Raw genomic sequence first — 19,409 nt, forward strand, 5'->3', positions numbered from 1 at the left:
GAAGATTCAGTCCTCCTTTCTACCTGCCTCACCCAACAGTCGTCTATTCCTGCCGTGTTCATTTACATTCACCTTGTGTCTTAGCTGCTTTATGATGATGTAGTGGGTGCCCCTTATTTTTTTGCTAGGGACACTCACAGATGATTATAGATATTGATCTCATGGATGTTACCCCCTTATTTTTATGCTAGGGGATACATCTTATTTATAATGGTTACGGGTTTTGTATATTAAGTTTCATATACATTCCTTATATATTATCATTGTTGATTAATTTGTTCATTTGATTATCTTAATTGCTATTATATTTTGATACATGACTTTACACAGTTACCATTTTGTTACATGTAAACCATTTTAACCTCTTGTACAATAGTAAATTACCTTATGATAAGGAAACATGATTAGAATTAAGTGTTATTTAAGCATATTTCTAATTTTGTATCACTGTGTATTGATCTTTTAGCAATTATATTTTTTGTTTTTTTATATTTATTTCTCTTTTTATTTGAGACCTATTCTGATTTTATTTTATTACTTTTGTTTACAATCTTGTGCTATTTCTCTGGTACGATTTCGCGCAGCGACACGAGCTGAGCCCAGAAAAGGGATTGTTTTGGACGTTAAGGAAAAATCTATTTCTGGAGGGCGATTGGCAGCTCTTGTCGCCAGCGAAATCCCAACCCTAACCCAATCCCTCCCTTCGCCCAGATTGCCTGCTAACTTCAGGATGGCCACTAGAGGCGCAGCAGTCGGCAGCATGGGATGGAGTAGTAGTAGTACGAGCTGCTCACTCTGTGGGTCGGCTCTCCTCTTGGAGGGTTTTTGTAGTGGGAGATTTCTATTGGCATTTGGCTCGTGGTAGTGGTCTCAACTCGCCCTAGTGTTCATACCGACACCCTTTTGGAGGGTGAGCGAGTCAGTTTATACTGACCTCTTTCTTTATTTTTTTATTTATTCTCTGGTATGTGTTAGTACATTACCCTAGAAATAATAGATTAAAGGATATTTCGCTGGCGACACGAGCCAATCAGCCAGAAAAATAGATTTTTCCTTACGTCAAAAAATCCCTTTTCTAGACTGTGGTCATTAGATACGATCGGCATCGGGAAGGATGCGCGATCATAAATGGATAAGCAGCGATCGAACATTTCAATGAGACTATTGTCAAGACTGATAACAAATTATTTTATTCCGATGTATGGCATGTATACCGAATAATTGCATGTCGTATACGATGATTTGCATGTCCGATACGTATACCACATAGGTCCTTAACAATAGGAAGTAGCTAGCGGCAGCGGAACGGTATAAGCTTGAACAAGGGGAGAACGGTAGTTAACTGCTTGTCCGACATCGCGCGGGACGGGAGGTAAACAAATCACTTTTTTTGCTTTCGGCCGCAGTGAAGGACGTGTTGTCACTCTCTGCCCCTTCATCGTCGTATGCTTTGTTTATATGTTTGTTCCGATAGTTAATACAAACCATCGGTCCTTTAACAATAGGAAGTAGCTAGCGGCAGCTGGAATGGGAGGTAAACAAATCACTTTTGCTTTCGGCCGCGGGTGTAAGACGTGTGAAAGAAACGTGGAAGCGTCGTCAATCGCTCTTACCCGGGGAAAATTGATCCTTACGATTATTTCTGTGAAAGTGAAAGCGCAATTGCAGTATTCTGTTTCATTTTCATATATATTTTATGATAGCATCATATTATTTGGATCAAGTTTCAGCTCTTACCCGGGGAATTGATCTTTGCCCCTTTAAGATCTATGAAGTGAATCGCAAGGGCAGTATTCTGTTTCATTTTCAATATTAACTTTTCACTGCTGTGCGGGGTTAGGGGAAGCGAAGGTCTGCCAGGAAGTCGTCGCGGAAAGCTCTCCCGCGACTCCCTTGGTATACCGATTCTTCGTCTTCTTTCCTGCCCCCCGCTCAGCTTCCTCAGTTGTATTTTGTATTTGGGGTCTTCCTTGCGTTCGGGGTGGGGCATGTCTTCCCCCCGTGCGTGAGGGAACCCTTCACTAATCTATCTGTGCTACCGCAGGTGCTACATCCGTGGGAGACGACCTTGGACAGGTATGGACCACCGCGGCGGCAGGGCACGGCGTGCCTAGCATCCACGGGCTGCTGCAGCATCTAGCGAGGTCTGGGGCGGTCTCCACTACTACCACGGCCCGCTTATGCTGCTCCCCCCCGCCTGGTCTACACTCCCATTTTGACTGTGTCGGTGACGCCGTCTGCCGCTACTAGGTTTAGGCTCGCCGCCGTTAATCCGAGGGGGGTTGTCGCGCTTGCCTGTTTTCATTCGTGTTGCCTGCCCCAGACTTCCGCTGGTCCAGCAGCCTCGCCCCTGGACCGGCCGGCCATACCCAGGTCCCGCTGGGCGGCCGATGATTCACCAGCGATCGTTGGGCCTGCCGTACCTGCCGCCCTGATGGTGGATCCGCTGGCTGCCGATGATTCTAGAGGCGATCGCTGGGCCCTGCCGTACTGCCGCTGATGTGATTCACTGCTGGCTGGCTGTCCCTTCTGGGTCTACCGCTGCCGCTGTTCCTACCGCTCCTGAGCTGGTTGCTGTTCCTGTCGCTCTTGGTTCCTTAGCCTGTCCATGCTGGTCCTGCCCACGGTGTGTCTTCCCTAGTCCCAGGTCCTTCCGGACAGGTGCAGTTGGGCCGTGTTGCTTCGGCAATAGCCCCGGCTCCGGCCTGGATGGAGGACCTGACGACTGTCCTGTGTGAGCTGACGAGGAAGAGGAAGAGGAGGAAGGTGTCATCTTCGTCTTCATCGTCTGCTGCTGCCTCTTCCCCTTCGGACTTCTAAGGCCCATCAAGCCGAAGAAGAAGAAGGCTGCCTTCCCCGCCCCCCTAAGAAGTCTCCTTCCGGGAACTTCTAAGGGCCCGTCCCACCGGGGGGTCCTTCCTTTGATGGTCTTTCCTGCTCCATTCGGGAGCGGGGCCCCGTCTTCCCCCTTCCATAATGAAGAGATAGACGGGGACCAGAGGAGTACCGGTTAGCACTGGTACTTCCTCGCCATGGTGCTAGCGGCGAGTGCCGCTACGACCAGGTTCCGGCTCGAGGGTCTCTCGTTCGCGAGAGATCCCGAGTGTATGTTACTTTCCACCCTCGGGAGACCGTCGCAGCCAAGTTTCGGCGCCAGAGTTCGCTCGGCGCCAAGACGCGGCAGGCGGAGCAGAAGGCTGGTGAGAGCCGCCTAAGGTGACTCTCGCCAGGCCAGCGGGCCGCTCTCGCAGCGGACCAGCTGGTAACCCCGGGTTTTTCCCGGGTTTTCCCCCCTAAGAAGGCTCCTTCGGGACCTTCTAAGGGCCCACCCTGTCCGCTCCGGCGCTGATTCGGGGAGCTCTTCTGCTGCGTCCGGCCTGCTCCTCGGGAACAGGGGCCCGTCTCTTCTTCTACCAAGGAGAAGAAGACGGGGAGGGACCAGGAGTACCAGCTTGGTAGGCTGGCACTCCCGCCTGGTTCTAGCGGTTCTGGGGCGCCGATAAACAGGATCCGCCTCGGCTTCTCGTTTGCGAGAATACCGACTGGGGACGGTCTCCCAGCGGGAGACCGTCCAGCCAAAGTCTTGACGCCCGAGCTCGCTCGCCGTCAAGACCGAAGCACGGAGCAGAAGACTGGCGAGAATCGTGCAGGACGACTCTCGCCCAGGCCAGCGGACGCTCTCGCAGCGACCACCGGCTGCTCGGGCGACTGTGACGGTCTCCGACGGCCACGCGCTGAGGCGAGGAAGGGGTCCCCGCGGCCGTCGGTATCAGCGGCTCGACGCGCCGAGAGGACGCTCACGGTACACCGCGACAGCGAGCCTAGCAGGTCACCTGACCGCCGCTCCCACAGGGGCCGGGACCGGGCGGATAGGGAGGGGGACCAGCAGCAGCTCCTCTGCACACGAGATCGGGGCCGCTGTTCTCGGTCCAGCCATTTCCCTGGGAAACGGCTCGACTAGGCCTGCAAAGTGGCGATCGCCTGCAGCCCTCCAAGCCCGCTGGTTCTGCCAGCGAGCGAAAGAGGAGCGTCATGCCTTCCTCTCCCGTGCCTGCAACTTCCTGGTTTGCACCAGGAAGAGCGAGGCACAGCGGGGTGATCGTGAGGGGCATACCCCGCACGATCCCGTCACGACGCCGTAAGTACCAGGTACGATCTTTGGACCGACCAGGACGTACACGCAAGTGGCAGGAGGAATCCGAGAGGGGTCTATCGCAGTTCCTCTTACCATAAGGGGGAGCGTTCTCGGAATGAACTCTTAGTTCGAGAGGGCCGTGACGCGTCCTACTCTACGCAAGCATGCTATGACTTCTGAGATCCAGAGGAACTTTGTCGAGGTTATGACGCTGATTCGTCAGCGCAACGACCTCGGGGAAGGATTGCCGCTCCCACCAGCAAGAGCCCTCGTCTCTGCTCGAGTCGTTTTGGGGCCCGCCGAGAGGGAACAACCCAAACTGACGGTGGGTCTGCCGCGATCGGAGCTTGCCGATTCTGTCTTGAACCAGAGTCTCTCGTCTCCGGACAAGAAGGCTCTCTCAGTTCTAGCCGGTCGATCAAGCTACTTCCACCTCCTCTACTGCGACAGCGGCGTTTCTACGTGTCTTCGGACAACCGTATTTAAATACTCCTTCGGTCCTCCTGAGAGGTTTCGACCTCTGACGAGGACTGGAATGAGTCGGAGGACGGTATCGGCTCTTCCTGTCAGGTGTCGATCAGCCCCACCCAGACGACGTTCACAGTGGCGGCAGACCCTTACCGACAGTGAGAGGTTCGTAACCCTCCTCGGGGGAAAACGTTTTATCCTGACGATATACGTTTTCCCAGACTCTGAGAGGCCATCGCCGCAAGGCGATGGCTGCTCCTACTCTTCTCCAACTGCTAGTTCTGCTGGGAAGGCGAGCGAGTATCCAATTCCTCCCCCATTCCCTCTCTCCTTACGGCTACGAGGGAAAGGGGAGGGATCCTACAGAGATTTCTCTGTAGGATCCCACGTTGGAGACTGCGCTACCGGGGGGACCTTCGGGTCCTACCTGACGTAAGCCCCGGTCGTTGAGGAGGGATCCTGCCCCATTCTCGATTTCTACGGGAATCGAGAGGACCACCAGCCGATATCGTTTGACGAATTCGGTGGGGGTTTCGCAGACTGCTTAGAATTCTACGGAATTTCTAGCGCATTCAGAGTGTTCGAGTTTTTTACGATCTCCAAACACTTAGGCGAGACCACAGTCCAAAGTGAGCGAGACGAGAATCCCCGATATGTTACACGATAATCGGGAACCTCGCCTATGCTCGAATTCCTGGAATTTCTAGCATTGGGAAGAAGACTGCTGCTGAAAGAAGACTATCTCACAGTAGGCGACCAACCTGGAATAGAGAAGAACGGACGGGTATATCCAGTTTGGCTTGAACTATCGTCTTAGTATTCTGTTCATCATTGAAGCTTTCCTTCGAGGAAGACTTCTCCTTCACTCTCTTTGATAGAGATCGAAGGTGGTCGATCTCCAATCCTTATTTTGTTTTCTTGAAGGAAAGAATTTAGGATGGAGATCGTTGTTCAGAACCCTACAAATATACTACGTATATTAACCTCGCGACATGATTCTGCTAAGCAGTTGAATTGTCCGAGGGGTTAGGCGGCCATATCCTAGTTTGAATCTACGGATTGCGACTTAGACGAGAAGTATTCTAATTGAACTGCAACTCGGGGTTGCCTGCAACCTCCCAGGAGTTTCCAGTTTCAATTTTATTTACTTATGGTTTTGTCACGACAACACCATTTCAACTTTTATATTTACTGAAATTCGTTTCGCCTAAATATAATTGCTCGAGCATATCTTTTATGCTCGGTGGTTCTAGCCGAACGCATTCCTTCGTGGAATAATGGATTACCTGGCAACTCAGGATGACGAGTCAGCGAGAGCTCAGGCCCTCAGATACTGCGTAATTGGAACTGCCTAATAGCAAGCTCAGTATCAGCTGGGTCTCCGAGATGCACGGTCAGTTATGTCTCTCTCCCCTGCTTTGATTGACTACCGAACCGTATCTCTGCCCAACAATCATGGACTTAGGTCTCTGATTAACGGGGATTCTCGCAATAATGAAGGACCATCTACTGCTGTGATGCTAGATTCCATCGCCTTCGACATTGCGAGAATTTTCAACAGAGATATCTCTTGGACTCTTTCATCTTTCTGTTTACCGCACGGTAACAGAAAGTATGTACAAGTCTCCCGCTGCATCGCGACTGCGATAATGCGAATGATTTTGCAGACATCTGAGTTTGTCTTCAAAATATCTCTTATTCGTAGGTGTACAATTGTTCATTGTTCAACCTGAATTAACAGATGTGTCAGAAGACATCGCCTACTCTCCGACCTGACAGCTCTACTTCCAAATGTTCAGCCCATGAGAAGCAGTTCTTCAGGCGGCTTTCCCCTGTGTTTTCATTACTGAAGAACGCCCGCTTTCATTGCAACTACGACTTCTCACCGGACAGCAATGAAATAGCGGTTAGCGTTTTCAGTCATTTGTAAGCACAGGTTATGAATCTTGAGAATCCTTCTCTCGATTCGTCTGTGAAGACGTAGGTTGCATTCAATATCTACCTTCGTCTTCAACAGCACATAGTGTTGTTTCTCCTTAGCTGAGATTCAACAACTATGAGATGTTTTGCCTTCAGGGACCTCGGTCTCTAGAAGGCAATTGACTTTCGCCTGTTGGGCACATGCCTTAAGAGAATCATCACCTCGCTGTCCGGCATTGGTGACAAACAAATACATTATTTGTTTGGTCTCTCGGCATAACCCTTTAGAGGCGAAGGTCACGTGACTTACTCGGATGCTTGGACAACTTGCCTCCTACCGAACGCAGTCAGTCGGCAGCTGTCAGAGCGCCCGAGTCAGTTACGAACTACGCTGTTGACTTAGTTTGGTTGTTACAGAGCAATCATTACTTCGTTTTAATAGCTTGTCACAGTACCCATACCATCAACACCCACCATGGAGTGTCGGTGTCCTATCCACTACCGAGAACTTCGCTGCATGGGGATAGGAGGATGCGAGAGACTTCGTGGCAAACGGACAGACCAGTATGGGTACTGGACATCACCGAAGTAGAGAAGAGGGATAGGTCATGCGACTATTCCCTTCTTTTCCTCTGAGGAACTGCATGACTTCTCCTGCGAAGTCAAATCCAGGGGATGGGGATCCGTGACGCTCGATTTCGTACCGAACTTCGTAGCGAAGACTCAGAACCCTTCGGTCCCTGACGATTGGTTCGAGTCGTTCACAATCCCCTCCCTAATGGACTTCACCGCCTTCGATGCGAAGGAGATGCTGCCTTGTCCGCAAGAACTTCTCCGTGGCGCAGGTACTGAAGGCAGGGGTCTGGTCCAACCAGACCACATGCCCCTCCTTCTACCTTCGGGATATTGCCCACAGGTCCTTGGATCTTTTTTCCTTGGGACCCGTGGTGGCTGCTCAACACGTTGTGTAGCGAACACCCAGACCCCCGCAGGCTGAACAGCATCGAGTCCTGGTGTGACCGTAAGAATGGATGAGTGAATGAGAGTGTGACTGGCTCCTCTTCCCATCTTTTTCTTCCCCTCTACCTGTGGTTAGAGGGACACGGTCGTCACCCTGCTGGATAGGGACAAGATGCAGGTGAGCTACTCAACAGAGCCCCATCCTATCCCTTTCACTAGGGATAGGAACGTATATCCACCACTTCCTCCAACAAGGGGGAGGAAGTGGATGCCAGCTTGAGACAAACCCATGCTTTATGTTGCCTCTTGCAAACAGGAACAAATTCTTGCTTGCTGGTACGAAGAGATACGCTTGCCTCTCTCTTAGTACTCGGCCCAGAGGTCTGACCATTGATCCTGCGGTGCACACCCCGATCAATCGGACAGAGGCTTGGATCCCTCCCTCGCTCTTACGACCAAGGAGGCATTCCAGGGATGGACGAACACCAGTCTGTTCATCAAAAGACTCAGATTCCTCCCACCAAGAAGTGAGTCTTCCTATTGTTAAAGGACCGATGGTTTGTATTACGTATCGGAACAAATGACAATTTGTCGAAAATTGCATTTTTCCTAACTATACAAACCTGAGGTCCTTTAACAATAGGAAGTAGCTAGCGGCAGCTGGAACGGTCGTAAGCTTCGAACAAGGGGAGAACGGTAGTTAACTGCTTGTCCGACAGTCGCGCCTGGGAGGTAAACAAATCACTTTTGCTTTTGGCCCATGCAAAATACGCAGAGTGAGGGGTGGCATGAGGAGGGACTATATGTAAAGGACCTCAGGTTTGTATAGTTAGGAAAAATGCAATTTTCGACAAATTATCATTTTGGCCTTAGAGAGGTTGGATTCACAGAGGTCACGTTCTTCTCTCAGCATGTTTCGGAAGGCTTTTCCAAGAGAGTCTGGATATTCTATCAGAATCTATTATAAATAGACCTGAAAAACCTCTCCACTCTGAGTCTGTCTGCGTGCAGACTGACCAGAAGTAAACATGAATGAGAGGATTTTTCAAGGTAAAGGACGAGAGTCATGCAAAAGGCATAGAATTGCTGCAGATCGTGCTAGATGGAATGGGGAAACTGTCCTCTTCTGATACCTCTGTGAACCACATAGCGGTCTTTCTTTCCTTTCAGGGGTAAGAATCACCTTTGTATTTTTCTGCTATCAGTGAACGCAGTAAAAGGCTATGCTCTGTCTCTACAAGGAGAATTAGAGATAGCAGAGAATTAAGATCTTCGGGATCTTATACGATACCTCTATACGACAACAAGAGTAGGATATCATGTACTTTGAATGGGATCCTATTTTGGGCCTCAGATTCCGTGTTCCGTCAAGATGGAACTGCTCCTCATCAAACTTCTTTGAGAAATTTTTATGAGGGAATTCTTTGTTTCTCTTGGTCCTAAACGACCAAGAAGACAAGTGAATTTTTGTGCATTGGAATCTCGAATCAGATTCTATGGAGACTCGGCAATGGGTTCTTGCCAGCGTAGTATGTCTGTCAAAAGAACTAAAACCCTCTATTCCTGACTCAACGCTTTCAGATAGAGGTTTCGTTGTCCAGGCAGGGTACTTACGTTTTCATCTACACAAGAAGAAATGGTTTATACGTTTGCCTAAAGAGTCTTTGGAATGCGATGAGGGCTCGAAATGCTTCCCAGAAAGTGTTCAGAGGGATACTATAAAGAGCTAGAAATCAGGAGTCCTCCCAATTTCAGCTCGGAGTCTCCTTCAACTTCCAGGCTCCTTACCTTCCTTCAGGCAAGGATAGGGAAGATTCTGCAACGAGAAACCTCATCAACATGTAAGAAGAGATATCGTTAGCAACGGAAGTATTCAAGAAGGATCCTCCTCGGAGCAAGACTCTTATCTCTCGTACTGTTAGATTTCCTATCGTCTACTGGATGTAGCTGACTACAATCACCTCCCCTTGCCGGAGAGGCCAAAAGCTCAAAGTGGAAGAATTTCTTCTACCCTTCTCCAGTCTCCTGATAAACTACTGTGGATGTTCAGGACTTTCGGACAATGTAGCGCCAACCAGGCGCCAAATGCCAAAGCAGACGTAAAAAACGCCAAAGGTAGACAGTCCCAAGAAACACTGTCATTGTCTGATGAGGAGAAAGAACGGGCCTCCAACCTGGCGCAGATGTGCTAGAGGTGAATAATTCGGACAGATAAGAGTGTCCGATGTGGACATCGCCAGACATCCTCGAGACTCTAACAAGCTCGAAGCTCCAGCAAAGTGGGGAGGAGCCAGCCAGGCGCGAGGCACCAGCCAGGCGCAAGCCAGGCTCTAGGCTTCATCCAGAAGAGATCCATTTCAAAGGAAGCCCTGGTCTTCTTTGAAACAAGTGTGATCGCTAAAGCACTTCATGAGTAACTTGATGATTCCTTCAAACAGCTGAGAATTAAAAGCGCTTGAAGTGCGAGCTTTTATGAATTCTTGTTCGTTCCATAACAATATTTCGTGAAGGACATATTAGCTGTAACTTACGGGAGATGCAACTCTATGTTGACTTCCATTTGCACGAAGGAGGTCAAGTTAACCTACGAGAGATCCTTCTCTCTTGGTTATACGTGTCTACGGATACGTTGCTGGGATAGGGAGCCGACACTGATCCTTAACTAAGTGAGTTAATTTTTATTTAACATAGTGTTTTTTCTTTGGGTTGTTTGAAAGGAGTTTGGGGATAGCTCTTTTCAAACTAAGCACAAACCCTCGTGTTAGGATCAGGTGATCGGGATCGGTGTTGTGCTCCTTAATTATGCCACTAGGCATAGGTGTATTGTCATGTAAGTGGATAAGACCCCATTGACAAATGACCATCAGATTCTGTTGAGTAAGTGGATAAGACCCCATTGACAGATCTACAAGAACTCTTAGCCATAGGTCACATCCTCGCTGAGGCTCTTGAGACGAAGCAGACTACTAGCAATAGCTAGGAAGTCGACCCTTCGTCTAAACACATAGGAACCAAGGTTTTATTTATTTATTACCTACAACGTATGTTGTTTACATGTCTAATCAGTAAATAGCTGTCTCTTACCCACCACCGATGGGTGCTAATCAGCTAAGTATATATCTGACAGGGAAGTTGAATGTATAAAAATGTTATTGTCATGATACAATAAACTTTTATACATACTTACCTAGCAGATATATACGATAAATGGCCCACCCAGCCTCCCCGCAGGAGACAGGTGGAAGAGAAAATCTGGTTCTAGAAGGTAATGGTTCCTATTCCTGCCACCCAGCGGCAGGACGGTAGATCACCTGACCTACCTACCTGTAGCGTGTGCCGCGAAATTCGAATTTCTGTCTGGGACGACGGAGTCTATAGCTAAGTATATATCTGCCAGGTAAGTATGTATAAAACTTTATTGTTTCATGACAATAACATATTTCTTCCCTACTTTCAACTTTCTGTTTTTTCGTAGTATCAATTGGATCTTCCTTTTTTCTTACTCCTACCAAAGGCCTCTTTAAAAAATAACTATCCAAGGAAGATTGCTTCTGCCTACTTTTGACAATGTTCCTGAAACGACTCAGGCAAACGTCATCGAACTGCGCAAGCATACGACCTGTGTAAGCCTTTTCAGGGTGTCTCTTTTCTACAAATGATTACACCTTATGAAAAGCAGCTAGAGCATCCTTAATTTCTGCCATTGTCATAGGGTCGTCCTCCTCCTCGCCGCTGCTAGAGAACTCTTCTTGAACAACGTTATGTTGCATGGCCTACAACTCCTTCAGGTCATCCGTTGTAAGCTCCTCTTGGTGCTCCTCGAGAAGGTCATTGATGTCGTCCTCGTTGACGACCAGCCCCATGGACTTGCTGAGTGCAACAATCTCGTCAAGATCTGGTTGCGAAACAGTTTCAGGATCGTCAACAGTTCCTGAATCTGCACCAGCTTCGCCCATGTCGAATCCCTTGAAGTCTCAGGCGGATATGGCATCAGGCCAGAGTTTCCTCCACAAAGCATTCAATGTTCGCCTCGAAACCTCTTGCTATGCTTGATCGATGAGTTGGATGCATATCACAACATCGAAATGCTCCTTCCAAAATTCACACAAGGTGAGGTTTGTGGTATCGGTGATGTCGAAACATCTCTTGAAAAGATGTTTCGTATACAGCTTCTTGAAGTTCGATATCACTTGCTGGTCCATGGGCTGGAGGAGAGGGGTGGTGTTAGGTGGAAGATAAAGAACCTTGATAAACGAATACTCCGCTAGGGTATCTTCCTCGAGACCAGGAGGGTGAGCAGGGGCATTGTCCAACAACAGCAGACATATCAGAGGGAGGCGCTTTTCTTCCAAGAATTTCTTCACTGTCAGGCCGAAACACAAATTTACCCACTCGGTGAACAAAAGTCTCATTACCCAGGCTTTCGCATTAGCCCTCCACATCACTGGAAGCTTCTCCTTTAGGATTTTGTGGGCCTTGAAGGCTCGAGGAGTCTCCAAATGATACACAAGTATGGGCTTCACCTTGCAATCCCCACTGGCGTTCGAACAAAGTGCGAGCGTAAGCCTGTCTTTCGTAGGCTTATGCCCGGGTAGCTTCTTCTCTTCCTGCGTGATGTACGTCTGACGAGGCATTTTTTTTCCAAAAAAGGCCAGTCTCATCACAGTTGAAGACTTGCTGAGAACTGTAGCCTTCCTTGATCATCATCTCGTCGAACGTCTTAATAAAGGCTTCGGCCGCTTTCGTGTCCGAGCTGGCTGCCTCCCCATGCCGCACCACCGAATGGATGCCAGTCCGTTTACAGAATTTTTCAAACCACCCATGAGAAGCCTTGAAGTTTGGGGTTGGCGTCGATGTCCCATCTCCTCCGTCATCTTTGGCCTGGGCAATCAGATCGCCGAAAATAGCGCTGGCCTTGTGGCAGATTGCTGTCTCGGTTATCGTATCACCAGCGATTTCTTTGTCTTTTATCCAGACAAGAAGCAGCCTTTACATCTCGTTGTGCACGTGGCTCCTCTTGCTAGACAAAATAGTCACGCCCTTGGAAGGTGTAGCTGCTTTGATGGCTTCCTTCTGCTTAAGGATGGTGCCTATCATCGACGGATTTTGGCCATATTCCTTAGCAATCACACTCAATCGCATGCAGCTTCATACTTTTTAATTATCTCTATTTTTGTCTCCAAAGAAAGCATCCTCTTCTTTCCGGGTACTTCAACTGTCTTGGGACCCATGACTACGTATATACTGTACGTAATTAAGTTATGTAGTATACGTACGTACTAAAGTTCTCACACAACACAGTAAAGTAGTACTACAACGAAATTACTAACGAATTTACGTTAATAAACAAAATTGTATAGAACGAACAAGTTCCGTGTGCGTATACAAACAATGCTGCTACCGAGTGGCCGAAGAAGCATGCAGCTACGTAGATACACGATGGGAGAGATGCTGACCAATAGGAGAGCAGGATCTTATGGTGGTGACTAGCATCAGGAACCAATGGGAGAGCGGGAGAATGGTGGCGAGTCTACTCAGTTGGCGGCGCTTGAGTTTTAAAATTGTTGGTGGTGTGGGCGAATCTTGGGACTTTACAGCAACAACCTTTTGTATCCTGAACTATTTTCGTATGTAGAGCCAAAAAAATCTTCGTTTTTGCTTTCGTAACTCGAATTTTTGGTAAGTTGAGCCTTTCGTATGTCGAGGTACCACTGTACTTAAACAAGTAACTACATGAATGGAGCCCACTCTCCTCCCCTCTTATGGACATAGGCATAAAACAAATTCTGGTCTTAGCTGTGTTGTACCTTTACTTCCCCAGAAAGTGGGCGGGGCTGGTTACCTTCGCTAAACAAAAGAATCGCTACCGCGAATTTCATTGTAAAGTAGAAAATTATAGCTATGTAGTTACTTGGTAAGTATATATAAAATCTCCTTTTATTATAAAAATGTCATTTTTTACCCCACTGTAGACAGCATCAACTACAGTATAACAACTGTTGGAATTATTGTTATACATATTGATAATCATACCAGTATACCAGTTGTATGGCAATGCACTGACATTGTGGTTTCTTTCCCATTAAGTTGTATAAAAGAAATGTGATAACCACTGTCATTTAACCTTAAAAATTTATTCATATTTTTACTTAGAGAATGAAACTGCCTATCTATTATATTTGCCATTTTCTGGGTTGTTTTTAGTGTAAAGCATCTTGATTTGTCTTGATTCTACAGTATTTGCATTTCAGTGGAAAGTGGGAAACATCCAAGGAATTTGGGAAGCTGATTCAGATTTCTGTCTATGCTGTGGAGCAATCCTAGACTTGAGTACAGCAGACAAGAATGTTACCTGTGTTGTATGCAAGTCCAAAGTTAGTTTAAATGGTAAGTGTTTGATAGATGTTTTATAGCATGAAACATATTTGTTCCTTTGGTGATATAAACTTTGTTCTTTATATGGATATACCTTCTATGAAAGCTGGTCCAGTTGTTAAAGCTGATAACAAGGTAGTTAACTTATGGCAAGTTAGTGGAGGATGGGAGACCCAACCATTCACTCGACTGTTGGTGTCACTTTTTCTTTGGTCACTGCTGTAAAGGCATGCACTCTTCGGGACATCTCATGGGTGTTGTTAAAGTTGTCTTCTTTTGAGTTTTATTGCTGACTTCGGCTTGTATTCTGGTAGTGTTTGACTGTTGTAAGAATGATGTTGCCTTATTCTTCTGCGTAGAAGGTACATCAGCGAAGTTGTATTGGGTATGTCACCTTTTATTCCAGACTCACTGTTTGCTTTTTCTGTAGAGGACAGGAGTGTTTGATGCTTTCTCAACTGTGTAGAGTGCCTTTCCTGGTCATCTGCTCTGGGAAAAAGATATGGGTTCAAGTGTCTGCCGAGGGCAATACACTTCTGTCTTCCTTACCATTTCTGTCATCTTCTTAGGCCTCAACCTACAAAGAAGGCAGAGGGAAGAAGATTAATGAAGCTGGCAGTCATCTCCTACTGTCATGAATGGGAGATGCTTGTCACACCACTGGGCAATGCAGTAGTAATGACAAGGGGAGAACCCTGGGTAGTCTGTGTTTTTTAGGATGGCTATCAACTTTCTTTAAAGGACCCGTGCCCTCCCTTTCTTCATAGATTGATCCCATTCTCAGCTTATTCTCTAGGATCACATAAATATTGCACTCTCTGCCGAGGTTTGAACAGTGATAGTAAGGGTTCCTCTGGAATTCATTGACAACTGCTTTCCAGAGTATTACAGTCATCCTTTCCTGGTGGAGATTGGCCATCAGTCTGTCTCAGCTGAACAAGTTTGTTCATTAGAGTCCATTGAGAATGTAAAAACTTGCAATCTGTTTTGGCTACCATCAGAAAGGGTAACTCCATTTTTTTAATAGACTTGAAGGAAGCATATTTCCCAATACCCATCTGCAATGAAATTGAAGTGCCTCCATTTCATCTGCAATAGGGTAGTCCCCCAATTCAGTCTTGTGTTTCACACTGTCGACTTCCCCACAGGTCCTTGCATGAGTGCTCACTCTGATGTCTGCTGGGTCCCACTTGCCTTGGATTTGTGTGCTTCTGTATCTCAATTATTGGTTGATCGTGGGTTCATATGAAACTCAGTTGCTCTGGGATGGAGATTGATTATTCTCAAATTGTTGCAATCTGGGCATTGTGACAAATTTAGAAAAGTCAGATCTTTGGCCCAAGCAACAGACAAAATACCTGTGCATGCTAATCAACACATTAGGGTCAAAAGTAATTTCTGAAGACTCATGAATCAATAAGGTCAGGGAGGTGTCAGCTTAGTTCCTGTCTTGACAGGAATAGCCAGATATGGTTTTGCAGATCATGTTTGGTCACCTGCCATTTATGAATTAGACATGGAGATACTTCTTTTCCTAGACACATTAAAAGAAGGTTGGGGTGTAGACTGTTACATGAGGATCAAGAAAGTATGCTGTTATGTGCATGTCAATTGGGAATTTTGCAGCACTTCCTGCACAAAACTTAACTTCTTAGGCCTGAGGGTCAAAAGATTTTATTAGCAGCAGCAATGGAGGTGTCCAAAAGCAGTTTCATTCAGGTTCTGTAAGGTCATAAAGTAGTGAAGGCAGGATGTATGGAAGGCACTACCAGACCACCTACATCACACTCTACCTCAGAGATGTTGCCCATAAGTCAAAGGACACCTCTTTAGTATCTGAAAAATGAGTAACACAACAGAGCTTATCTCAGACTTTTCATTGTCAGCGGATGTGACTTCCTACATCTCCCATATTTTGGAGGAGGGAGGAGAGGTAGAAGGTAATAAGGGTCCTTTGTGATGATTTTTCATTTAGTCTCCCTGGCACACCCAAGAAACCTGGATTCTTCAGAAGCTTCATAAAGTGATATTAAAGGCCAAACTGTTATGGGACTATGTCATCGTCACTATTATTTGTGCGAGGCAGCACAATATAGACTTCCTGGCATTTTCTGGCATTTCAGTGCATGTCTTACTGATCAGCTTTCCTTGTAATCCTTGTCATAGTACTCATGATTGCTTTAGTTCTGTGTTCAGACTGCTCCCATGAAAATAGCAAAAATGGAACAACAACAAAAGTTTTCCAGTTTACAGTATTGTAGCTCAATTTAATGATGTTCCTGCTGTATTACTTTGTCAGTTATGTACAATATGTTGGTATCTGGTATTGTATGTTAATTTTATGTATTACTGAAGAAAAAGCTGTTCACCTCTGTATTTTACACTAGTCACTTACATTAAAAGTAAATGGAATTGTTTTTAGTATCTGGTTTATTTAAAACTTCTCACATATTGTTCTATTATATTGTGAAGTTCCGTTATGAAAAATTTACTTACTTTATAAAGTTGTTGACTCAAGTAAAGACGATGTAATGTTTAGATATATAAGGGGCCCATAAGAGTGTTTTCTTACATCCTTATCAAATTTTTATATTATAGAAATTCTCAGCCGGGAGAAGGCATATACAGTGAAATTCAACGACATTAAAAAGTATGAGACAAAAGCAGTTGAGAATGATGAAGTTTTTGGACAAATGGACAGCAGCAGAGAATGCAGTAAATGTGGCAATATTGGCATGTCATATACTACAATGCAATTACGTTCAGCTGATGAAGGTCAAACAGTATTTTACATCTGCCCAAATTGCAGGTAAGTCTCTCTCTCTCTCTCTCTCTCTCTCTCTCTCTTTACCAACAAAATTGCATGAATCTAATGATATCTACCCCCATTTCTTAGATTCAATGTTAAGTAAGCTAGAAAACTTGATAGTAGTACAAACAACAGAAACGTCATTTTCAAAACTACTACAGCAACCATGCCAGGAGCAGAGAATATAAAAGTATAGTGCTGTGAAAAGTCAGTAAAAGGGTCTGTGAATAAATAAGGAGTTAAAAGATAGTTTTAGTAGGGATAATAGTGATTCACGAGGCAGTGCTGAGACATCACAGAATGATAGTAGTGAAAATAGCATGCATTACTGCAAGCATCACCAAAAACTAGAGGAAAAAGTTGAAGAAAGGATGATGTTGGAAAACAGACATATATCAGAAAATGGGGGGGGGGGGGGGGGGGGGGGGGGGGGAGATAGTTGATAGAACAAAAAATGCTGCAGTGAAAGGTAACAAGGGTCTAGGTAGCAAAAGGGAACAAAACAACTGGGGTGTTTAAAAGGAAAAGGAAAAATGGTATTGCACTGAGAAACTGCTTTGCAGGTGTTATCACAGAAAGAGACATTCAAAGAAGAAACCGAAATTTAGGAGAGAATTTTTGGTCGTAGACCTTTAAATATGTGGCATTTGCTTTTACTACTAAACCATGTAAAAGGAGACTTTGAAATTTCAATTTTAGAACAAGTGATAAATATATACAGTAATTATTTCATGTACAGTTCTTTGTTGCAGACCTATAAGGAGATTACTAGAACACGTGTAAAAGAGAGAGAGAGAGAGAGAGAGAGAGAGAGAGAGAGAGAGAGAGAGAGAGAGAGAGAGAGAGAGAGAGAGAGAAACTCCCTGAGAGGTGTTGTTAACTCCCATCACAAATGCGATTATGGTTTCTGACAGCAGCTCTTGGTGACTCAGCTACTAATCAGCATATCTTATTTGTTATTAACCACAGAGCTAACCTTTTCCACTGACCTCGAGTGGACTATTCCTGCCAATGCGTGACACCATAAACACCCAAGACGACATTATAGAAGAAATTTTTGAAGTCTTTACTTTTTAGCTTGTTTAATGACGTTTTAGTAATTAGCCTAGTTTTAGTTTTGAATGCATAATTGAAGAAAGGAAAATGAATCCGTTACAGGTTTTAAGTTCAAAGTGGTTTCAGTCTGATTTTTATAAAATCTAATTGTTAATGATCATTTCAAAATGCTGTTATGTTTCTTAAAATGAAGTTTTCTTTTAGTCCCTTTTATGATGTAGTAATGTGATTGATGATCGTATTCTAAATGGAGAATTTTCTTTTTTGTATACTTGATTTCTAAAATAGAGCCTTTAATAGTGAAAAAAATATTTGTAAAGCATCCAGAATTTTTAGCAGATGTTGCAAATAATGAACTTCAGTGCCTTGCATACTCATACATTTAACATGTTACTCATATATTTATGTTTATATAAAGTTGTAGCTTACTTGTAAACCTTCTTTACATGCAGATTTAAAGGAGATTTGATGACATGCTTCCTCATGGTTTTAGTTTTCTGAAAAGAAAACTATATTGCCAGCTTTGTCTGTCTGCAGCCCTCTAGCCTCAGTTGTTTTTATTTTATTAAGTTTTAAAGTTAGCCGTAATTGTGCATCTGGCAATTATATAGGCCAGGCCACCACTGAGACGTAGTTACAGTTTCAGTGGAAAACTTGATTACGTCAAAGAAACTTTGGCGCAGTTTTACTTGCTCAGTAAAGGACTCAACTTTACACTAAAGATTTATTTTATTTATATACAGTATTTTTAATGCACAGGCCTATGATTTGTTCTTATGTAGCCTGGCTTCCTGGAAGAAGGGAAATTCAGGAAAGAGGAGTACGTTACTACAAAGGAAACCATAAACCTCTCCTGAAGAATGAAAGTTTGTAGCGGAAGAAAAACAGAAAGAGAAGACTTATTGCTTAATTTGATTCTTAGGATGATTGCTTTTGTTACTGATCCTGGTTTTGCTAATTATTTTGACAAAGTTTCTTCTGAGTACATTTTAACTTTCTTTTCTTTATTTTCAGGCACAGGGAAGTGGAGAATTCATGAACTATGGACATCTTTAATGTAAACATACATTTTATAAAGTTCAATAAAATAAGTGTTGTTGGATTGTATGTGTATATATTATTCCTGATCAAAGTACTATTGTAGTATTGTTATTTTTCAGACTCTCTCTCTCTGTATTTTCAAACCTGTACCCACGTGATAGACAGAAGTTATTGACAGTGAAAAGTGCAAGAAGCAAGGGAATAAATTTCAACAAAGCATATTAGGAGCATTAGCATGAGTACCAAAGGAGCAAAGACATAAATAATAATATTAATAATTATTATTATATTCTCTGAAGGTGATCCATATTCAAATGGAGCAATCCCACAGGAGCCAATAACTTGAAATTCAAGCTTCAAAAGGCAATGGTGCTCATTCAAAAGAAATAACAGAAGGAAATGGGATATGCAGATTGAGATCAGTTAATAGAAAACCAGATAAATTAACAAAAATAAAAATTCAAGTTATATATTGAAATACAAGAACTCTATTAAGGTAGTAATGTATTGCTTCTTCGCTTGAACTTCAAAAGTTTCAATTGCATAACATCTGCAGAGGCTGTTCCACAGTCCGAGGGTGTGAGGAATAAAAGGCCTGTGGAAATGCAAATCCAGTTACTCTCGGCTGAAAAAGGGGACCAGGGA

The 19,409-nt window shown here is 44.9% G+C and overlaps 1 protein-coding gene across 6 annotated transcripts in view; it reads left to right on the forward strand.

The window, feature by feature from the left end:
* Nucleotides 1–18,825, forward strand: part of LOC135210995 (DNA-directed RNA polymerase I subunit RPA12-like) — a 46,218-nt gene extending 27,393 nt beyond the window's left edge. For all 6 annotated transcript variants that reach the window (XM_064244001.1, XM_064244004.1, XM_064244005.1 and 3 more), the window contains 3 exons: nt 13,735–13,870; nt 16,457–16,667; nt 18,738–18,825. In XM_064244001.1, the coding sequence (XP_064100071.1) occupies nt 13,735–13,870; nt 16,457–16,667; nt 18,738–18,762 (372 nt within the window). In that variant the 3' untranslated portion in view covers nt 18,763–18,825. The remainder of the gene's footprint in view (nt 1–13,734; nt 13,871–16,456; nt 16,668–18,737) is intronic.
* The last annotated feature ends 584 nt before the right edge of the window (nt 18,826–19,409 follow it).

The sequence above is a fragment of the Macrobrachium nipponense genome, chromosome 4 (genome assembly GCF_015104395.2).
Source record: "Macrobrachium nipponense isolate FS-2020 chromosome 4, ASM1510439v2, whole genome shotgun sequence".
Lineage (NCBI taxonomy): Eukaryota > Metazoa > Arthropoda > Malacostraca > Decapoda > Palaemonidae > Macrobrachium > Macrobrachium nipponense.